Source organism: Cannabis sativa, chromosome 1 (assembly GCF_029168945.1).
Source record: "Cannabis sativa cultivar Pink pepper isolate KNU-18-1 chromosome 1, ASM2916894v1, whole genome shotgun sequence".
Lineage (NCBI taxonomy): Eukaryota > Viridiplantae > Streptophyta > Magnoliopsida > Rosales > Cannabaceae > Cannabis > Cannabis sativa.
The window spans coordinates 20,225,214-20,249,542 of NC_083601.1; the positions used below are offsets into that span (position 1 = coordinate 20,225,214).

General features: G+C 32.7%; 2 protein-coding genes across 2 annotated transcripts; both read left to right on the forward strand.

Annotated features, from left to right (window-relative positions):
* Positions 1 to 2,502: 2,502 nt before the first annotated feature.
* LOC115701997 (myb-related protein Hv1-like) lies at positions 2,503 to 4,348 on the forward strand. The gene is made up of 3 exons (XM_030629464.2): positions 2,503 to 2,635; positions 2,723 to 2,852; positions 3,142 to 4,348. The coding sequence occupies exons 1-3, from the start codon at positions 2,503 to 2,505 to the stop codon at positions 3,944 to 3,946; spliced, it is 1,068 nt and encodes a 355-aa protein (XP_030485324.2). The 3' UTR covers positions 3,947 to 4,348.
* Positions 4,349 to 21,939: 17,591 nt separating this feature from the next.
* LOC115701994 (14 kDa proline-rich protein DC2.15) lies at positions 21,940 to 22,905 on the forward strand. Its single transcript, XM_030629460.2, has one exon. It carries the CDS (start codon positions 22,204 to 22,206, stop codon positions 22,624 to 22,626), a length of 423 nt encoding a protein of 140 aa, XP_030485320.2. The 5' UTR covers positions 21,940 to 22,203; the 3' UTR covers positions 22,627 to 22,905.
* Positions 22,906 to 24,329: the final 1,424 nt, after the last annotated feature.

Sequence of the window (24,329 nt, forward strand, 5' to 3'; positions counted from 1 at the left end):
GTTTGGGGTTCCAAACTTTGAACGGATTTTTCGGTCACCTCCGACGTCCGTTTGACGAGAGGTTTTCACCACTAAACTCAACTCGTCGAGGAGAACAACCTACACTAAACCATTTTTCCCGGTTCACTACTTTTTCAAGTGACATTTTTGTAGCTCCGCCCCTTTCCGGCGACTTTCCGGTGACATCGTGAACGGATTTGACAAACGGGTGGCATGGGTGTGATCTACTCGTCGAGGGGGTCATTTTAATATACAACTACTCCTATTTTCGGCGACGTTTCTGATACACCAATTTTTACCGCCACCGATTGTTAATGTGCACCGCTTAGGTGAGGCTTCGGAATCCCAAATTTTCAATATAGTCATATTATATATCGTTGGACTCGGTTTTGAATGTAGAATGCGATAATGATAATTATTTAACCATTTGGTGGTATAGGTGAGAGTAATATGTAAGATTGGACTAAAACAATTGGGGCTCGGGACTTGAGAGCTTAAGATCGTCTTATGGAAAAAGTTTAACGACTCGGGAGAGGTAGGGACTCAACTTGATTATTGGACTTGATTTTTTATATGCGTTGTATAACATTAGACATATTCCAATTTTTATGATTTACAAAATTGTTTGAAAAATTCAAAACTTAATCTGCATATTTTTCTGGACTTTTCTGGGGCACTGAGTGCCAAATATATTTTTGTGTACAAATATTTATGCAGGTTATGATTTTTGGGTTTATTCAAAATACAGCTGTTATGCTGCCGAATTTTCTAGAAAATAAAAAGGAATATATTCTTTTGTTATGCTCATTATTTGTCTGCTTTGGTTACACTGATGAGAGCCATGTTGATCATGTTCGGTGCATATTGTTGTTTCACGACCTAGTCTCCGTGTCATCATAGGTAGATCAGGTGTGCACTCACCTGTAGGTGAAAGACCTAGAATTTGTACAGGGAGTGAATTAAATCTGAGCCCCGGTATTATGGTGGATATCAGATGCGACTACCCGGTTTTGGATGTCATTTTCTATGATTGGTATTGAGAGCTAGGGGTCTAGTGGATGGTGTGATATGCATTTGATGTTTGATTTGTGATTATTTATGGTCTCTCTACTTTATTTATACATATTGATACTGTTGATGAGATATTTTATTTTTACAAAGCTAACCATGCAGGAATTTTATTAAACCAAGGGTCCTTTGATATTAGTTGTTTTCCTACTAGGCTTTATAAGCTCACCCCCTATTTTCTCCCATTCCAGGAACTCAGTTTGAGGTTGGTGGATGAGGATGGTACCGTTGGGAAAGGAAGTCGTTATTAGTTTAGTCTTATTTTACTCTTTCATCTTCTAATGAGACTGATTTTGTATTTAAGCTGAAATGGATGGTCTAGATGACTTAAATTGTCTATGTACTAGTTAGAAATGAGGAATGATGGATGCTAGGTATTATTTTGGTATTTTATTGACTTATTAAATCTATCTATTTGGTGATTACATAACTGTGGGGATATTATTTTTCTTTTATATTGATGAGTGGTCCTGATTTTGTTACTAATATTTTCCTATTAATATAGGAGTTAATCCATTACTTTTAAGTTAGTATTTTGTGATATAAATTAAAGGATCATTTATAAGCTTTATCTTTCAACAATGGTCAAAGTGTGACATTTGACTACCCAAATTATGGATATTACAAATCTGCCACGGCTTAGGGCTCGGGTCGTGATAGGAATAGTAAAGTAAATTAATTTCATCAATTTGCTTCTTTTTAACTTTTTTGAACCTTACTTTCAAAAAAAAAAAAATAATAAAGAAAAAACCTTGTGGACCTTCCTGGTCAAAACAATAAAATATTAAGGGCTCGTTTGGAACGCCGTATTAGATCGTATTGTATTATATTGAATTTATTTATATATATAAATATATATATCATATTTTTATATAATACTATGTTAATACCACATACAGTTTTACATAAAAAGTTGCATAAAATACAATTCAATATAATATAATACAATACAATACGACTTAATACGGCGTTCTAAACAAGTCTTTAGAAAAATAATTTAAGAGATCCCGCTTTGTAAAGTACGTTAATTTAGAAAAATAAAAAAGAGAAAGGGGAAAACTAATAATTAGTTTGCATAAACGAATATATAGTGATATGGAGCATGTAAAAATAAGAAATCACCTGCAAAAGGATATATATAATTAAGTGGGCCGAAATATATCCCACGTTTCTATAAATTAATTCTCTGGGGTGGTCCCCTTATTTATAAGTACATAAAATATTAATTCCACGTGTTTTCAATGATGAATTATTCATATATTTATATAGGTCGTGATTTATTACCCATCTCTCTATATATATGACACATCATACATCATAATAGAATAAGAAGCAAAAGTTTTGAGTTAGTTGTAGTATTGTTGGTGTTGACTTAGAGAGTTTGGATTTGGGGGCCTAAGTAATAATAATAGTAAGGAAAGAGGGAAACTTAATATGGGGAGATCACCATGTTGTGAGAAAGATGGGTTAAACAGGGGAGCATGGTCTGCTCTCGAAGACAAAATCCTTGCTGACTACATTCATAAAAATGGCCCTGGAAAATGGAGAGATCTTCCTAAAAGAGCTGGTATATTTGGGCATACATTACATCTATATATATATATGTTCTTCTTTTTCTTATATAAACTGACTATATGTACGTATAACTGATCAGGATTGAAGAGATGTGGGAAGAGTTGCAGGCTTAGGTGGTTAAATTATTTGAGGCCAGATATCACCAGAGGCAACATTTCCACTGATGAAGATGATCTCATTGTGCGACTGCATAGGCTCTTGGGTAACAGGTATATATTATATATATGTATACAAGCATTGCTATTAGCACATTAGAAGTCACACCTTGCAGTTTTGTCATTCCTGATAGTGATGGTGAAAAATAAATTAATTTATACGGAAGTCGATACTTAATTCTTAATTGATAAATATTAGTGTAACACTTCTAAAGAAAGTACTACTACCTAGTACCTAGCTTTTAGCGTTAATTTGTATATGTCAATTATATATCTACATTTATTATATTTTGAATTTTGTATAATTTTTTTTAAATGTACGTAAATATATATTATATTGTAGGTGGGCTTTGATTGCGGGAAGATTACCAGGACGAACAGACAATGAAATTAAGAATTACTGGAACACTAATTTGAGGAAGAGGGTGAACAACATTAATAATATCAATATTAATATTAATGTGAAAGGAACATCTTTAGAAGAGCTTATGAAAACCTCCAACGAAAGATCATCACCGATTGATCCTCATCATCATCATGATCAGTATGATCAATATGATCATGATTCTGTGAATGGCCACGTCATCCGTACAAAAGCAGTTCGTTGCTCCAAGGTTGTTACGGACCCTTCTTATTATCCTACTTCCAGTTCCAGTAGTTGGTTACTACTTAATCATCATCACCATAATGATCATCAGGAGCAAATCATAGTTGGTCAAACTATTCCTTCATGGGAAATTAGTGATCATTTTACCAAAAGTAATAATAATTATAACCTTACTGCTTCTTCTGACATAAACAACGTTATTAACTATAAGACTTCCGAGTTTTCGATGGATTTTGATTTGGACGAGATTTTCATGTCGGATGATGTAGCTGTTTTAAACCCAAACGACGTCGTAGCCGCGGACTTTAACGACCACTTAGCCAAAAATGAAACGACGTCGTTGACTGGTGGCCAAATAAGTCATGAACCTGTTGACCAAAATATCGCTAGTTATAACTACTTTTTTGATGATGATGATGATCATGATCGTGATCACTTGCCACTAACTGACATTTTCAATCAAGCCAATATTCAAGGTTTGGATGATATTATTAATGAAATTTCATGTTATGTGAATTCAAGTACTGGGGGTGGGAATTGAGCAATACCAATTTTTATTAATGATAGATTGCACTAGTGTGATGATGAGCTCAATTTTTAGTGATGAGGTCGTTGTATTAATTATTTTATATAGTCAATTATTTATTGGGTGGTGGTGTTCTTCTATGCTGTTATTGTGTGTATGGGTGTGTGTATGTTTTTAATGAAAGCGGGGTTAATATATTATAATTGAAATCAATGTAAGGGAAATGCAAGTATTGTATATGCATGCTTTTTACGTATAATACCCGTCGTACGTATGTACGTGTGTGCATGAAGTAATGTAATTAACTACGTAATTTTATAAAAAGTAATGGGAGCGTCGGAATTAAAATCCTTAATAAAAAGTAATATCTGCTACTGTGTTAAACCAATTTAAGATTAAAATATTTAGATATAAAAATACCAAGTTGTATTGGTGCATAATAAAGCATCTTTAATGGTGATGCTTGAAAAGAATACTTGGTGATAAAGAAGAATGCTTATAAGAAGCTAACTATTGGAGATATTTGGATGCAAACCTAAAAAATAATAATATTGATGCTAAAATTTGACATTGATGTTATAATTATGTTTTCCCTATTTTTTTAAATAAAGTTAAAACAAATTAATAATATATTAAATAATAATGTGTATGACAAAATGCAGGCTCGCCCTAAACATAGATGGACTAGGTTTGTGCTTAGGGCTCACCTAACCCAGGGGCTCAAATTTTTTTTACCTTTTTAATAATACATATATTTTTTTTACTAATTTTGAAAAATACTTTTTTTTTTTTTAAATATGAGCCCAAAAATATTTTGTTTTCTATGGTTCACTAAATTTGAAGACGGACCCTAATAATATGGAGACAAATTTAGAGGGGAGAAGTTGAAAAATACTTTTTCTTTTATACATTAATTAAATTTACCTTCAAATTAAATTTAATTCATAAATAACTCTTTTATGAGTATTATACCCAAATTATCTTCACACACTCATATGACTAAAGCATAATTTCAAGCATAATAGATTTATATTCTTTGTAGATGGATGTATATAGGTTTTGGAAAAGTTGGGACAAAATTTTAATTAAGGAAGAATGAAAATTATAGTAAAGTGATAGGGCTAAATTAGTAGAATAATTGAAAAAAGAAGTAAACATAATAGATTTTAAAAGAGAGGGTAAAAATTAAAGACATTTAGTTAAAAGAGGTATTTAGTGTAATTTTTTCAATTTAGAGAGTGCTAATTATTTGAGAGCTTTTAGAAGTAATGTTGCAAAAAATAATCTAGAAGAAAAATAAAATAAAATAATATGACGTGAAGATTTTTACTTGATTTGAGGAGTGATATTAGATGTGCACCCAGAAATTATTATTATTGACTGAAAAAGCATAAAGGATCGATTTTGTGGAGCTGAGCCTCCGCTGGTATATATGTGTTTATGGTTCATTTTATGAAACAAAGCTAGTCAGTCAAACAGCTCACACACACTCTCTTTACCAGTTGTTTTACCACTTTCTCTTTCTTTCTAATTCTGAACAAGTTCACCCTTTCAGTACCACTGTTAAAAAAGTAGAATATTTGTCTCAAGCTGGACAGAAAACAATGTAAAGCAATAACACATTTTATTTTATTTTTTGAAGGAGCAAAGCAATAACACTTTATAATAATTAAAGTAAACTGGCAATCTCTTTTAAAAAATAAGAATATGTTAAAAACAGGGTAATTGGATACATAAATATTCTATTGTGGTAGTAACTAGTATTTCGTTACTACCTCTTTTAAATTTAATTATGCATTTTTTTTAAAAAAAAAAATATTTTAATATAAATATAATACATTTCAAAATATTAATAAATATAAATTAGTTTTGAAATCTAAAATAATTAAAATTATAAAACTAGTATAAAAGTAACCGTATATTTTTTTCTTTTATCCCCTCAATTACAATTTACATAAAATATGAGAAAAAGAGAGTGAGTAAGTAATCTAATCTCCCCTCATTTTATGTGAATTTTTCTATTTGGCCAAATGAAAAAGTAAAGGGGTGTTGGTATTGAAAGAAAATTATAATGAGATTAATTAAAGACAAAGTTAACCCAGTTGAAATCATGTCAAGAAATTCAATATTTTTCAACTTTGTCTCAAACTTTGACCGAAGGATCAGAGCTTGAAGAGAGTCAGGTACACTTATATTTGGAATTATATTAATTTTAGTATTTTACAACACATGTTCATCACTTGGTTGGCATATATATGCATGTAGAAAGAGATTGCGAATCCAAGACCGACTATCCAAATTTGGTGTCATTCATAATGATATATACCTCTCTTTTGTGATACTTGCACTGAAACTCATTGTCATATTTTTTGGCTGCTGATGTAGTAATAAAATTAGTAGCAGAATTTCCTATTGGGCAGGGATTGTGGTGAACTTTTTTGAGTCGGACAAAGTCTTGAATTCGATCAAGAGAGAGGTGCCAACATTCAAAATTCCAAAAGGATGTTTATATCGCAACTGTTAATGCAGTTTTTTACAGAATTTAAGAAGCTCCGAATATTATGATTTGGGAAGTGAAAACATATGCTATTCATGTAATTGTAAATAGAATTGAAAAATATATTAGTGATAAGTTTTCTCATTTTAAAAGAGAAAAAACAAGTAGAGAGAATAAAATTTGATTTGAAAAGTTGAGTTGCATCAACTAATTTATACATTTGTAATTGATCATTTTTAAGCAATACAATTTACTCATTTACTCATTTATATATTTTATTTTGAAGAGTGCAAAAGTAATTTTAGATTGTTATTTTAACTTTTTCTTCAATTCTCTCATTTTTGGAAGAATTAAAAATCGTGTATTTGGAGAGAAGGGTCTCCTTTCTCTTACCAAACAAGAGTATTCATCAATTCTTCTATCCCTCTCTCCACCCCTTTCCCTCCCTCCTCCTCTACCTTCTACCAAACATAGTGTTATAGTGGCGTAGCCACATAGCAACATAACGTGTAGCCCTTTCAAAATTTTGTTTCATTGTGTAATTAAATTTTTTTTAAAAAAATAATTATGGTATAAATATTTATTTTATTTATTTTGTTATAAAATAACCAAAACTCAAAAATAATAGCAAAAATATTCGAAATCCTATTTTGTGTTGTTTCCATCAATACTCTTTTAACATGTCTGTTAAGTGTTTTAGAATACCACATATCAATTTATAAGTATTTTAATCTAAAATATTTAAAATAAAAAAAAAGTAATTTATTTTAATTAAATTAAAAAATAAACAAAATAAAAAATTGTATTTATTATTTTTTATTTCTTTCTCTTGCACTCTTGTTGCCCCTCTTTCTTTCCATGGCAGGCACCGTCGATTTCATCTTTGGCTAGGCTATCGACGTATTCCAAAATTGTGAACTCGCCGGTGCCAACTTCATCCTAGGCTCCTAGCCAACGATAAATTCGACTTGGGTTAAGACATTGAGGTGGCATTTGGTTGGAGGTAATGAAATGGAATGGAATGGAAAGGAAACAATTTTTATTCCATTCTTTTGTTTGGTTGCATTTTAAAGTATTGGAATATCATTCTAATGGAATGGCCTTTCCACCATTTTGGTGGAATGACTATTCCATTTTAAAATAGAAGGAAAGACCATTTCAATGCAAGATTTGAAAAAATTTAATAATATTTTTTATCAGTTTTTTTATGCATTTCAGATTTTATTCCATTCCACTCCTATTCCAATTTCCATTCTCATTCTCATTCCTATATTTTCATTCCTCCCAATCAAACACCACCTGAATTCTCAGTCCAAAATTGTCAAATCACATCTAGCGACGAATTTGACTCTGCATAACACTCCTTCAAATCTTATTTGGGTCGATCATGGAAGTCGTATTTTAAAATTATGGTTATGTTGTCGAATAGATTAAAATTAAAGTTTTTTTATTTAATTTAATTAATTTTTTATTTTCAAATAAATTTTTTAGATTAAACAACTTATTATAAATATTGATAAAAATAACATAAAAGAAAATCATGAGTATTTTTGTTGCTATTTTTGAGTTTTGTTTAGGTATTTGATAGTAGCAAAATGAACAAAATAAATAATTTATGCCATAAATTTTTCTTTAATATATATATATATATTTATGTTTTTGAAAACATATTAATTCAAGATCCTTCAATAACAAGGGCGATAAAATAGCAGGAATAGAAGATCTACTAAGAGTACGACCAACTTTAAAATAAGAGTCTCTTATAAGGAAATAAGTCCACCTTATTTGCAAATTGTTTAACAAAAGTAATAGAAACATTATTCAAAACAAATAACAACTTTTTAGACTCATTAATCAAGATGCCATATAGTGAAAATATATGAACTTTGTTGTTGATAGCATGAACAACATTAATACACTCTTATTCCACTTGTATATTTTGCCAGTCGTTCCTTTTTATTCTACTGAGAGCTTCTTTAATTGCTACAACTTCAGCGATATCAGCTCTAACATAACTAAGTTTACTTGCTTGAAAGGTTTCAAAGAAGCTGCAATCATGATCTCTTGTCACAAAATCCCAACCAAAACTTTTTTTCATCAATAAAAGTTGCCCCATCTACATGCTTTGATCATAGGATAGTTCGGTTTAGTCCAATGTTCATCACCCTCAAAAATAGCTGGTAAGCTATTTGAGAGAGTCCCTAACATAGATTGAGTAGTTTTTCATTGATCAAGGGTGAGTTTAGAAAATAAGATAACTCTATCAACTAATGGTTAAATATTATTCCAAAGAAAGTCATTGCAGCATCTCCAAAGTGCTTAACACAACATGAATATAAGCTCAATATCAGAGTTCGTCCAACTTGAAAGACCGGCCGTGTTGAAATCAAGGTGCAAAAGTACCTTCAATACTATCTCTAGATGACCATAGTGCTTTCCTCCAACAGTTTTGGAAAAATTAGTTACAGCTAACAAAGAGATGGAGGGCGAATTTAGGTGCTGAGTTGTAGAGAGAACAAGCAGTATCAAGAATAATGTGTCTTGATCATAGTTGGACCTTAGTAGGTAGGAAATTAAAGGAAGCTCTCCACAAGAGGTCTTTAACACGAGGGGGAATTTGTAACTACCATAAAGATTTCTGAAAATCAAAAAGATGGTCAAGGCCCCAGTTACCTTTTAATTGCTGCAACAAGTGGTATGCAATTTTTACATTGTAGACACCAGCACGATCCTTTATCCAATACTAGTGATCTTCTAAAGCAAAAGGAGATATATAATTGGAGGTGAAGGATAAAGTATCTGTTATCCCATTTTTAACACCATGAAGTATCTGTTATCCCATTTTTAGCACCATGATGTGGCAGCATGAATTAGTGACATGTGTCTGTTATTCTTTATAGGTTGCTAGAGAAGTGTTCCAAACAGATTTCAAGTAATACATCTGCACGGATAAAGTTTTCCTGATCGAACAGAGAAAAGGCAGATGATCCGAACAACAAATAAAGTCATCTCTCTAGACCGTGCATCAAGACTTAATAACTACTTTAAGATTGATATGGAAAATTGTTCGAATCTCTCATTTTATGTATTCTAAATATGTAATGTATGTTCTTACCAATTATAGATATTGTAAGCAAAAGGGAAACCTTTCCTCATGCATTTAGCCCTATAAATAGTGATCCATCCTCATTGTAAAAGAGGTCGAAAGAATTGCTTCAGAGAGATCTAAGAGAAGACACTCAGAGATTTCATTGTGAGAACTTTGAGAGGGGAAACATTATATTCTTTGTTCTCAAGTCAATAAAATCTAAGGGGAGTAGGCTATTACCGAACTAAAGGAGCCGAACCTCTTTAAAATCTTGTGTTCTTTATTGCTTACTATTTTTTGCTCTATCTTAATTACATTTCTTATCGCTTATTAATTGACTCACTGTCGTTGGCTAAAAGCGAGGTCAACATTTTAGTTCTTTCATTGAGAGAAAAACTCAAGTTTGCTCTTTGCCTTAAGTTTTATCAGACACACAAAATGGTGGTGCAAACTCGTAGAGGCGTGGTTGACCAGAGTGATCCACTGTTAACATATCCTGCATTGCAGACTCCTAGGAATACAAGAGTCCCACAAGGAACCAATCTTGAATAACCAAACACGCAGCCACCTATTGTGGGCCAAGGTGTGACATCCCCTCTGGCTGGGATCACACCCGGTGTGCAAGAGACTGGGAACACCAGTTCGGCAGCCGATCAGAGCACTCCCAGCATTGGAATCCCATCCACAACCAATGCTCAGACGACAATAGAAGATGATACTAAGATTCAGAACCTCTGCAATGCTCTTGGACTCATGCAAGGTCACACTAATACCTTGCATCATTATTAAGAAGAGCTCTGTGCTGCAATGAACCTTGCGTTCGAAGAGCAGAGGCGTCAGTTCATTGAATGGAGGGATAGAGAGATGGAAACATTGAAGGCTCAACAGGCAACCATCGATGACCGAACAAGTCAGGCCACCGTACTGATACGGAAAGCCTATCAAGTTGCTAATCAGCAACCAGATGCAACATTGAGTATCCCGCTAGGCGGCACATAAGAAATTCCTGCTGGGCATACCGCCCAAACTCATAACTGTCAGCCGTCCAATCCCTGGTCACTAGTTCCACCTGTGGGCCAAGTGGTAAGTGGCCAGACCTTATCTGACAATTCTTTAGGTGGAGTTATACCTAATAACTCCATCCAAACTGACAGTTCTGGCCAACAGACCGGCTAAACCAACCAATCACTGAGGCAACCTGGTGTCTCAGTATTCAACAGACTGGGTACAACCCATGATCTCAGGGATGATTTGAATAGAAGGAGGGGTCTGGACGAACAATATGTTCAACCGTCCGCTCAGCCCGGTATTCGCATCGAGGACCCAACTCTAAGAGATCTTGACGTGACACAGGTAGGCCAAGAGGCGGAACTAGTTCACCCATCAGTGCAAGCACAGTTAGATGAATTAAAAAATATGTTCAAAGGCCTGGCCAACCAAAAACTCACTGATCTCGAGCTGGACCGAGCACGCGGATCACCCTTCTCTCTCGAGATCAACGTCATGGAGCTACCCCTCAAGTTTAAAATGCTGACCTAGAAGATGTACACAAGGAAGGAGGATCCCTTATCACATCTTAAATATTTTGAAATGCAAATGGATTTACAAGGGGTACGAGGTGATGTGCGATGTAGAGTATTCCCTGCTACACTTTCAGAAGCTGCATAGCAGTGGTATTTTAAGTTACCACCAGAAGGTTTAATTCATGAAAAGCCTTCTCCTCGGAGTTCCATGCATAGTTCTCTTCTTCTCCCCAACTTCTGTTACATTTAAAAGACATGGTCGAAGTGAAACAAAGACCAGGAGAGCCTCTCAGAGCCTACATAAGCAGATTCATGACAAAAGCTACGAAAGTAGCAAGGCTAACTGAAGAAGGGAGGCTAGCAGCCATACTGGGGGCATTGAAGTACTCGGAGAACTATGGAAGGATATCAAGAAAAGTTCCCTGTAGGATCTATAGCAGAGTTTTTAGACCGGCCAAATGGGTTTACCAAGCTCGAAGAGGCCATTCTCTGAGCAGATGTTGAACCTAGGTCGGGCAAACCACATGTCCCCTTAGCAGGAGCTTCTGTTCAGAACCCACAGTATCCTAGCAGTTCAACTCCGTGCAGCAAAAGATCCAATATCAATGGCAGACAATGCAATGGAAAGAAGGGAAAGTTCGCAGGCAAAGCCGAACAAACCCCTAAAGAAAATGCTTCCAAATTCACTGCCTTTTCTATCTTAACTGACGACCTAGAGACAATCAACATGCAACCCAATCTGTGATCCCGTACAAAAAGCTTGCTCCCATGAAAAAGGACATAAGCAAGCGGGATATGTCCAAATTTTGTCATTTTCATGGAGACTATGGCCACGACACAAATGAGTGCAACAACCTAAAGCAGGAAATTGAATACCTGATAAGGAAAAATAACCCACACGTGCAAAAGTAAGTCAAGGACGATCAGAATCAGCGGGCCGCCCAAGCAGACAACAACCAAGACCTACTAATGCAACCACCAGTGGACGGGCATTTACAAGTCATCATTGGGGGCCCACACATCACTGGAGATTCGAGCAAAGCTCGGGAGAGGTATGTCCGAACTTTACAACACTAACAAAAGGAAGTAGTTTTGGTCGTAGGAGAAAGGGAGCCAAAAATTCCACGGGTAGGGGAACCCACAATAACCTTCACTGAAGAAGATTCCATTCACGTTTGCTTCCCGACAACGATCCTTTGGTCGTGGAAGTACAGATAGCAAATAAAATAGTGGCCCGGACTATGATAGACAATGGAGCTTCTGCAAATATTCTGTTCAAAACACCATATGAAAAGATGGGACTCCAACTCAAAGATCTGATCCCCTGTACCCAACCAGTATATGGTTTCTCCGGCCAGAGCGTTGCACCTTTGGGGCAAATTCGTCTACTCCTCACTGTTGGACAAGCTCCGAGGAGCATAACTGTGATGGCACAATTTATGATACACTACTACAAACAAAGGCCTTTAATCCCGGTTTTTAAGGCCTTTTATCCCGGTTTTCGCTAAAATGAAAACCGGGATATATGCCAGTGGGATAAAAAGTCCTTGAAAAAACTGGGATAAAAAGAGACATTTTATCCCGGTTCTTATGAGAAAAGCGGGATAAAAAGTATCCTTTTATCCCGGTTTTCTCATAAGAACTGGGATAAAAGGGTATCTTTTATCCCAGATTTTATTTAAAAACCGGGATAAAAGGTCATTTTTTATCCCACTTTTTTTAAAAAAAAAAACGGGATAAAAGATCTTAAAAGGTGACCTTTTATCCAATGTAGGTGTTTCACATTTTTTTTCTTTTAAATTTATTGCATTTGTATTTTTGCAATAATTATTAAATTTAATTTTTATATTTATAATTATATTGAATATGTATAAAAAATTTAACTAAAAATTAAATGATTAAAATAATTTTTAAAAACAACAGTGATAATTAGTAACTTGAATTAATAAATAATATTTTACATTGTATGCAAATCTCTCTAAAATACTACACATAATAAATTGCTAGTGTATAAAAAAATACAATAAAATACTATTGATCAATATTTATAAACAATGAAGTAATTGATTTAACCACTATTGTTGAAGCGCTACGAGATGTTCTTCCTCACAACATTGGGATAGGTCGCCAAGCTGTCAAATTAAAAATTTAAAACTTATTAAAATGAAAGTATTTTTATATGTTTGTATTTATAATAAAGATGAGTATATATTTATTTTTTCTTTTATGACTTCAATAGGATTTAAATGTTGAACATTTAAAAAATTCTAAAATAATTGGGCAAAATTTTTTCTCTTTCTATGACATTTCCCAATTTTATAAGTACATAACAATACAAAAAACAACACAACGAATTGGAAAACAAGATAAAATAATCATAATAGCATTTAACAAGACGAATGTAAGTTAGTACATAGTAATCTAAAGCTCTAAACTTATCATTCCAATATTGATAAATAGGGGTGGCTTCTTAGGCAAAACTCTAAAAGATTTTTCTATTCTTCTTAAAATCGTAGTGTTTCTCTTCTATCATTCATCCACGATTTATCTATTCTAAAAATTAAAAAATAATTTCCTAATAAATAAGTTGCAAGAAACTTAAAAGTTTCAAATACATTCCTAGGCATGCTTATTAATTAAATAATAAAAAATATGTTCATTTATCAAATCCTAAAAAAAATTGGGCAGAGTTTTCCCTCTTTCTATGACATTTTCCAATTTCATAATTACCTAACAATACAACAAAAATAACACAACGAATTGGGAAACAAGACAAAATAATCATAATAGCATTTAACAAGACGAATGTAAGTTAGTACATAGTAATCTAAAGCTCTAAACTTACCCTTCCAATATTGATAATGGGGGTGGCTTCTTTAGGCAAAACTCTAAAAGATTGTTGTATTCTTCTTAAAATCGTGGTGTTTCTCTTCTATCATTCATCCATGATTTATCCATTCTAAAAATTAAAAAATGATTTCCGAATAAACAAGTTGTAAGAAACTTAAAAATTTCAAATACAATCCTAAGCATGCTTTTTAATTAAATAATAAAAAAATATGTTCGTTTATCAAATTCTAAAAAAAATTGGACAGAGTTTTCCTTCTTTTTATGACATTTTCCAATTTCATAAGTACCTAACATACAACAAAAACAATACAACAAATTGGGAAACAAGACATAAAAATCATAATATATAACATGTATATATTAATTCTTCGTTCACCACAGTATAGTATATCTCAGAACCTACTTCACTACAAATGAATATCTAATATATTCAAACTCCTCTAATATTTTGATAATTAGTAGAAATAAATAAGCAAATAACGTACCTCTAAAAAGTTATTAATGATCACCGAAATTTTACTTTGTTTTCCAATAACGAACCAGAACCTAAAATATTAAATATAATATAAAAAGTTTCAATAAAAATTAAATTATAATGATAATAATTAGCTCATACATATATAACTAGTAACTAAATAATTATATAACTAAGTAAATATAGTATCTAGTAACTACTTACGATAATGCTCTTGATGCTTCTTAGAAATCAAAACCAAAATTACCACAAAGTCACCCAATTCATCTATATTTAAGTTTAAACAAACACAATTAAAAATTATTCACATATAGTTAGTAGATAATAGTTATATAACTAAAAAATTTACAATATCCAATATAATATATCCTTTTGAAAACTATTACCCTTTTAGATAAAAAAATCTCTAAAATCTATTTGAGTTTAGGATAATTGTATATTATTTAATACAATTTCAAATAATTTAAATTTTCTACAGTTCTAGGATACAAAATAAAAAAGTACTACAGATTTTTCCAACTAAGTAAGAATAGTAACTAGTAACTACTTAAAATAATATTCTTGAAGCTCTTAGAAATAAAAAAAAAATAATCACCACAAAATTATTTAATATATCTACAATTAAGTATAAACAAGCACAAATAAAAATTATTTATATAATTAGTAGACTATAGTTACTAAGACTTTCTCGCTATCAATATATTAGAGCAATTGAAAACTAATCACTCTTTTAAACAAAAATTATTTTTAAAATATATTTAAGTTTCTAATTTACCTTCACATTACACATTATTTAACTACAACATTCTTTTTTTTTTTTTTTTGAAAAAAATAATATTGTAACATATTCTAATTCTAGGTGTAAAATAAATTTTAATTACTAGCATAGGTGTACATTATTTGTGGGTAATTATAACATTCTAATTTAAATAAAATAAATTACTCAAAAAAATACATATATATGATTAGAACTAAATATATTAATTCAACAATAATACTAAATTAAAAATAAATAAAAAGTAACAAAAAAAATAATATTCAATGTATTTTATTAAAAATAAATAAACAAACAAATTTTTAATCATACCCATTCACAAACTCACTTAAAATTTTCTTAAATTTTCGAACTCAATCATACCCACTCACAAACTCACTTTTTTTCTTCCTAAAAATATGAAAGAAATGATTTTTATTGGTATATTTAACATTTCAATGTAAAGATAGAAGCAAAAAAAAATGTTTTTTGATAAAAAAAGTCATTAAAATGAAAAAAAGAGGAAGTTATTGTACCTGAAAATGTGTTTCTTCTTCCTTTAGTGATGCTGATGGAGATGAGTCTTCTCCTTCCTACTTGAAAAAAAAAACAGTTATTGTACAACCAAGGCAAAAAAAAAAAAAAAAGAAGAAGAAGAAGAAGAAGAAGAAGAAGAAGAAAAATCGCACCTGCGATTGAGAGGAAGCTAGGGTTAAATATGGTCTGACGGCAGCGTGTTATGGTGTGAGACTAAGGGGCAATTTATTTACCTAAAGCTTTTATCCCGGTTTTTAACCAAAAAACCGGGATAAAAGGTCTGTCCAAAGTGAATTAAAGGGTTTTGGGTTAAACCCTTTTATCCCGGTTTTTAGCAAAAAACCGGGATAAAAGGGTTTAACTAAAGCCTGTTTGGCACTTGCTATTGTTTTATCCTACTTTAAGAGAGAAAAATAGATTTTTAACTTACCAACCAAACAAGGCCCTTGATATACATAAGTCATTTGGAGCTTGTTTGGTTGGTAAATAAAAATTCAATCTTTAACTCCTTTTTTACTATGGTTTTTTTTTTTTTAATGTTCAACCAAACACGGCCCTTGTCTAAAAAAATATTATATATTATTTTTGAGATGCCAAATCTAAAAGTGGGATAAAAAGTTGTAACATATCTTTTATCCCACTTTTTATTTTTGTTAAGGATAAAAAGTGGGATAAAAGGTCTCCTTTCTTGTAGTGATAGTTGATGTTCCATCAGCTTTTAATGTTATGTTAGGCCGACCAGCCTTATATGACCTAAAGGCTGTCACATCAATAATCTATTCGTGCATCAAGTTCCCAACAAAGAATGGGGTAGGGTGTGTAAAGGGAAATCAACAAGTTGCACGGGAATGTTACAACCTTACCCTGACCAAGGCCAAAAAGGAAGAATCTTCTGGACAAAGTTAGGACAGGGGGAAAAGCATTGCCAAATAGGGAGTTGCCCAAGGCGGTGACGAAGAAGTGGATCCCCGACTTGGGGAACCAAATACAAATGTTGGGCCAGTGGAAGAATTGGAAGAGATAGAAATCGACCCAAATGTCCTGACCAGGAAACTCAAAATTGGCAAAGGTTTGCTGCTTGAAGTAAAATCAGCTTTGATAAAATTTCTAAAAGCAAACCTAGACATTTTTGCCTAGTCGCATGAAGACATGGTCAGTATCGATCCTTCTATAATTTCACACGCCCTAAACATTGATTCGAACTTCCATCCCGTTCAGCAAAAAAGAAGATTGTTGGACAAAGAACGGGCACAAGCATTAAAAGAAGAGGTAGAAAAGCTGCGCAATAACAACTTCATCATTAAGGCTTTCTACCCAGCCTGGGTAGCTAACCCTATACTAAAACCCAAGCCCAACAAAAAATGGCGAGTACGTATTGATTTCACCGACCTCAACAAGGCGTGCCCCGAAGACTGTTTTCCACTTCCAACAATAGATCAGCTCATGGATGCAACAGCCTGGCACGAGATCCTAAGCTTTAGGGACGCATATTCGGGGTATAATCAAATCAAAAGGCATCCACCAGACCAAGAACATACAAGTTTCCGAACAGATATAGGTCTATACTGTTATAAGGTCATGTCATTTGGTCTAAAGAGCGCTGGGGCTACCTACCTAAGATTGGTAAATAAAATGTTCAAAGATTAGATCGAACGAAATATGGAGGTATACGTGGATGACATGCTCATCAAATCCAGGAAGGCTGGGGGCATATAGATGACCTGAACGAATGCTTTAAAGTCCTCAGAAAATACAACATGAAACTCAATCCCTTAAAGTGCACCTTTGGAGTCGGCTTGGGTAAGTTTCTCGGTTTTATTGTCAATGCCTGAGGTATTGAAGCCAATCCAGAGGAAATTCAAGCCTCCTAGATATGAAATCGCCTACAAAAACCAAAGAAGTCCAAAGCTTAATTGGAGGAATGCCGCACTCAATAGATTTGTTTCAAAGTCAACAGACAAGTGTGTTCTTTTCTTCAACATCCAGCGAGGAAATAAGAAATTTGAATGGATGGAGGAATGTGAGAAGGCCTTTCAAGAACTTAAAAGAAAACTTGCAAAACCTCCTGTACTCTCAAAAACTCTGGACGGAGAAGAACTAGGAATATACCTAGCTGTTACAGAACATGCTATAAGTACCATGCTAATCAGGGAAGAAAACAATGTCTAGTATCCGATCTACTACATCAGCAAAAGACTAGTTGAAGCTGAAGAACGATATCCGCTGATAGAAAAGCTTACTTACTGCCTAATCTTAGAACCAAGGAAGTTAAGGCCTTACTTTTAAGCTCATCCTGTTCGGGTATACATTGACCAACCATTACGCTAAATATTACAAAAACCTGACGCTTCTGGATGGTTACTCAAATGGGCAGTGGAATTAAGTGAGTACAAAATAATCTTTCAACCCCGAACAACAATCAAAGGACAGGCATTAGTGGACTTCGTAGTTGAGTATATGGGCAAAAAAGAAAGCATTTCAAAAGGAAACCCGGAGCCAGTACAAGAACCTCAGCCGAGCAACAATGAAGACAAACCTACATGGAAATTACATGTAGATAGGTCAGTTACAGATCAACTGTCCAGTGCAGGGATTGCCCTCTACACGCCTAGGGGCAACACCTGCACGGGGCAGTCATATTTGGGTTCAGAGCCTACAATAATGAAGCAAAGTACGAAGCACTCATCGACGGTCTAAAACTTTCACGGGAGCTACATGCTGAACACATCAAGATCTATAGTGACTCACAGTTAGTAGTAAATCATGTGTCTGGAGAGTACGAGGCCCGGGGCAAAAATGATAGCTTATCTAAGCAAAATATATGATCTACTTGCACAATTCAAGAGCTACGTTCTCATGCAAATTCTAGGAGAAGAAAATACAACTGCTGATGCGTTAGCCCGACTTACAAGCAGTAATATAACTGATAAGGCTAATCTAATCCCAATTCAATTCCTTGAAGAACCCAACATTACCCGTACGGAAGAAATTGAAATGATTGACACATCTCCGAGGAATGCTTCGACGAGGAATGCTTCTCTTTAGGCAGGTACAAAAAAATAATGGTTTAATCCCCTTTCTTTTTTCTAAATCTATTCAAAATTTTCATGTACTACGATTCATAAATCACACTACACTATTTTTTTTTTGTCTTGAAAGGTGATGTTCTGGGGTATTTAGCAAAACACTCGTCACTGCCGTAGCCAATGGTTCCATCAAGCTCTACGACCTTTTTTCCATGCATAAATCTATTTTTTTTGGTTCAAGTTCCGATTGAGATTCTTAATTTATAAAATTTTATCAATGTATATGAAACGCTAAGGAACAAAGTACTTTTGAGAGATGTGAGGTCGAATCCGTTTGCAACCTCCACCTGCTTTTTTACTTTTTTTTTTAATTTTGCAATGGTTTACTTCCATTGTTCAATATCATAGGGAATTTTTGGGTTTAAGAATGGAATTAAAAAATTCCAATGGTTAACTTATTATCAATCGTAGGAAAAAAAATGTTCTCCATCGCAGGAAAAGAAAGATTTTATTTTTTTTTTTATTTATTTTTAGTATATTTTGAATTTAAAAATAAGATTGAAAATTTTAAATCGTTAACTCTATGTTAGTTTTTGTTAAAAAATTGTTAAACTAAAAATTCTGTTAAATAACCACATTTTATATAGAATAGATATACATTAATTTGGCTCTCCAGTCTCCACAATCACGAGCTCAAATGTATCTATCGATCATGAGTTCTATCTCCAGTAAATGAACAATAAGCTCTTATGGGCTCGTTTGGTATGTCGTATAAGGGTCGTATTGTATTAAATAATAAATAACACTATGTTTGGATAAAGCAATGTATTGTATTAATTATTACGACCAAAAATTTTAATACAATGTATGTTGTATTATTTAATACATAACAAATGGTCTGTATTATAATATTTATAAAGGATTCGGGGCCGACACCAATCTCCAATCCGGACTTGGGACCTAGACCTAGACCCGGACCCGGCTCGGACCACAACCCGGACCCAGCACCCCAGACCCCAGACCCCGACCCAGACCCCGACCTCGACCGCGACCCCGACCCCGACCCCGACCCGTACCCAGACCTGGACGTGGACCCAAAATTCGAACCGGACTCAAACCCCGCGAACCAACACCCCGACCCAGGACTGGGACCGGAACCGGACCCGGACCCAGGAACGAGACCCGGATTAAATAATAGTAATACAATACAATACAATATATTAATACAAGTCAATACCAAATATAATATTGTATTAAATAATACTAATATAATACAACACAATACAATATGGCGTACTAAACGAGTCCTATAATAATTATTACATACATAAGAAAATATAATTAGAATACCGCCCTTAATTCGTAGACAAAATGGTTTGGTGACAATTTTTTATAGGGAAATTTGCGGCAAAAGTCCCCAAAAAGGTTACTTGGATGCAGATTAGTCCCCAACCTCCAAAAATAGCGGCAATAGTCCTCAAGGTCACAATTTTTATTTGTCCGTTAGTCCTAATTTTAACTGAGCCGTTTTTTTTTTTTTTTAAATTGCCAAAAGTCAAAATATTATTGGTCCAAATTATTATTTTAATTTTAAAAAATAAAAATAAATAAATAAATAAATATATTATTTAAAAATGTTTTTTTTCTTTTTCATTTTTTTTTTTTATTTTCTTCTTAATTCTTCTTCGTCTTCTTCTTCTTCGTCTGTCTTCTTCATCTTCTTCATTTCCACTGTAAAACCGATTCACCCCCAACCTGCTCCCATATTGTCAACCAACCACCAAAACTCACCACCCACCCTCTTGATCTCTCAGCCGCACCATCTCAATCTTAAACATCCATCTCCTTCTCCGAAAACCACTCCGAGCCACCAGTTGTACCTCAACCATTCCCAAGCGTCCAAGCCCAGAAATTCTCTCTCCACCTACGTCTCATCCCTCTCCCCTCCGGCCTGCAACAAAAATTATGCCGTCTTTCCCCTTCGGCCTAAACCCTAAATCCCAGATTTCACTCTCTCCTCTTCCATTGACCACACCCGAGATGCCACCACCACCCAAATTTCTTGAGAGAGAGAAGTGAGGTTGTTGTATATTGAAGAAAAGAATTAGGGTTAATTAGAGTTTGGTGTTGTGTAGGGTTAATTAGGGTTTGTATATTGAAGAAAAGAATCTGGGTTTTGGGTTGGCTTTTTGGGGTGGCTTTTTGGGTTGATCATGGTCGACGCTTTGGGTTAGATGGTGGTCGAAGGGGGTCTTAGGGAGAGAGAGAGTGGTTATGGTGGTGGTGGTGCTGGTTTGGGGTTGGGGGTTGGTGGTGGGTTTCTAGCAGTGAGAAGAAGAAGAAGACGAAGAAGAAAAGAAAGAAAAATTAAAAAAAAAAATCATTTTTAAATAACTTATTTATTTATTTATTTATATTTTATTTTTTAAATTAAAATAATAATTTGGACCAATAATATTTTGACACATGATAATTTTAAAAAGAAAACGGCTCAGTTAAAATTAGGACTAACGGACAAATAAAAAGTGTGACATTGAGGACTATTACCGCTATTTTTGGTTTTTGGAGGTTGGAGACTAATCTGCATCAAAGAGACCTTTTTAGGAACTTTTGCCGCAAATTTCTATTTTTTATATAATGTTTTTTATTTTACTCTATTTTCTAGTCGTCTTCCTTATATATATTTAATTGATGCTACATCTGATTATGTATAAATATTGTTCACGGGTGTGCTTAAAAGAATATTTATTATATAATAATATATATATTATGATCATGTTGTGCCTATACAGTAGACATGTTCACGGGCCCCTTAATATTATGTGTATAGTTATAATTCAGAAGAAAAAATTAGTGATAATTAATTAATAGTTTCTGCACCATCAATATCAGTTATAATACTCTACAAATTCCTCAAATTAAACATTCATGAACTCAACTAAACCATTACTAAAAAGTTACTTGTTAGAGCAACTTATTTTCATGAAATGAATATATATTAATAAAGATGAAAACTCTCTAACTAATTAACCTTAGTTATCGCCATGCAGTACAATAGAGTAGCAAAGTTCGTAGATAATAACATTAGAAACCATTTTTTTACAACAAAATCATGAACTTATTACTGATTAAGAAGTTAATTATAAATTCACAAATTCCACAAACACATCGATAATGTGGATCAACCCCAATACAGAAAACTCCAAAACTCTTCAATTAATCTTTAATTAGTCTAGCTTATCTCTTCGATTCAAGTTAGTTGGATTGCCAGGTTGGTGCCGGGTATATGAACATACATTTCAATATATACATATACCGATCCTACATGGTCACATGCTAATCAATAATAATCATATATTCCATGAATAGCCAATTTATAATTAATAATTAATTACTTTAATTAATTTCCAAATCCATATAATTATAACCAGCATATCTATAAAAAGGACACCCCAAATTCAACATTCTCCATCGAGTGATCATAATAACTCTATACTACTTCTCTTCATCTCTCTCTCTAATATGGGTTTTACTCAAGTTTCGACTGCCCTCCTCCTATTGCTAAACTTGGTGTTCTTCACCATGGTTAGCTCTACCTATGTCCCTTGCCCACCATCAGGTCAGAATAAACACTATCCAAAGAGCCCAGCAACAACAACACCGGCTGTCCCTAGCTACAAGACCAAGTGTCCTTTGGACACACTTAAGCTAGGAGTGTGTGCAAACTTGTTGAATGATTTGGTTCACCTTGTTGTTGGGACACCACCCAAGACCCCTTGCTGCCCACTCATCAATGGCCTGGTCGATCTAGAAGCTGCTGTATGTCTTTGCACTGCTCTTAAAGCTAATGTGTTGGGCATCAACCTTAATGTTCCTATTTCATTGAGCTTGCTTCTTAATTACTGCGGCAAAGGTGTTCCTTCCGGCTTCCAGTGTCCTAATTAATCAAGCCTCTTGTTTTGGGGAAGGCTTTGTGTGTTTTATTATATTTTTTTTCTTTTAAATTCCTATTTTGTTTTCTGTTTTGGGCTGATATATATGATCATCCTGCTTATTATGTATTGTTGTGTATGGCTTCATCATCAATATGTATGACATATTATTAATAAATTCCTTTTAAATAATATAGTTCATATTGTTGTTTTTTTCCATTACACGTATTGTGGTACCCTACACAATACACATATATGTGTACATATAAGAGAACATATTCATCATACGAGAATTCACATTATACCACTCTCCAAGTATAGGAATGAATGGCAAAAAGTTCAAACTTTAAAGCTCACCAAGTATTGATACTAAGTGGACAAATCTAATAAACCGTTCCTGGTATTCTTATTTTTAGGGGTTTTTCACCTAATACTGAAATATTTAATTTTTTTACTTTTTTACAATAAAGTGATTTTTTTTTAAAAAAATACTATATATTGTGTTAAATTTTTACTGTTATTCTACGGTTATAAATTTTTAGTTATTTCATTGTTGTTTTAATTGTTCTGTTTTATTATTTTACGATTGTTCTATAAAAAGACAATATTTTGTAAAAGATTTCGTATCACAGTAAAATTATAAACTTTTACCCAAAATTTAATATTTTTATAAAATCACCTATTTTTAACTCAAATCACAAATTGTGTAAGTAGTCGTAATTTTACCAACCATAATTTATTTTAGAAGAAATTAAATTCTATACCTTTTTTATATTGTCTTCTTTTATTCTTACTCTCTTTTTTAAATTCTATCATTTTTACCTCTTTTTTTAAACATTGTACCGATTTTGCCCATGTCACTTCAAGATACTTTCTATGTGACTCCTTTATATTAGGGTATTTTGGATACAATACATATAAAAAGAGGTATATTTCAATTAAATAAAAATAAGAAGTAAATTTGGTTAATTGATTGATAAAAGAGGCATTTTTCAACTTACCCCTTTATTTTAGCGGAATTTTCAAAAATACTTTTTTTATGTTTTATTTATAATTTTATGACTTAAAATTTCAATTTACAAAAATATGCTTATAATGATCAAAAATAATAAAAATAAACTTTTCTCGGTAAAAAAAATAAGAAAACAACTAAAAAAATAACAAAAAATCAACAGCATAACAACTATAAATCAATTATAAATAAATTATAAAACAAACTCATTACAACTAAATAAAATTATAAATAAACTATAAAAAAATAATAAAAAAATAATAATTTATTATTTTTACTAAAGAGTTATTTTTGTAAATAAATTAAAATTTACAACTAAAGCATGAAAATAAAAAAAAAAAATCGTGTTATGTAATTTTTCTTTTAATTTTTAGTTATGTAATTTTTTTTTTTATTTTATACTACAATTTTTTAATAAGTAAATGTCATTTTTTGTCCCTCCAAATAACGTAAACAGATATATCCAAATAAAAAAAAAAATGGAATTTTTTCTGGAAATTTTGGTAGAAGCTTATGGTTCGGTAGTAGCGTCTTTGTTTTAGATTACTTAGAAAAATTATGATCTAATACAGTATATATTATAGTTAAATAATTTTTTTTAACGACCAGTTATATAAATTTTAAAATAACTTATTTTAAGTGCATATAAAACAAGATTCAAAACTACTTATTTTTAGATTTTTGGCACATCCTATTTTATTTAA

Excerpts from the sequence above, each read along its gene's own strand:
- LOC115701997 (XM_030629464.2), top strand. The coding sequence starts at position 2,503 with ATGGGGAGATCACCATGTTGTGAGAAAGATGGGTTAAACAGGGGAGCA. Across the intron at positions 2,636-2,722 it reads AGATCTTCCTAAAAGAGCTG|GATTGAAGAGATGTGGGAAG; the intron begins GTATATTTGGGC and ends ATAACTGATCAG. Across the intron at positions 2,853-3,141 it reads CATAGGCTCTTGGGTAACAG|GTGGGCTTTGATTGCGGGAA; the intron begins GTATATATTATA and ends ATTATATTGTAG.
- LOC115701994 (XM_030629460.2), top strand. The coding sequence starts at position 22,204 with ATGGGTTTTACTCAAGTTTCGACTGCCCTCCTCCTATTGCTAAACTTG.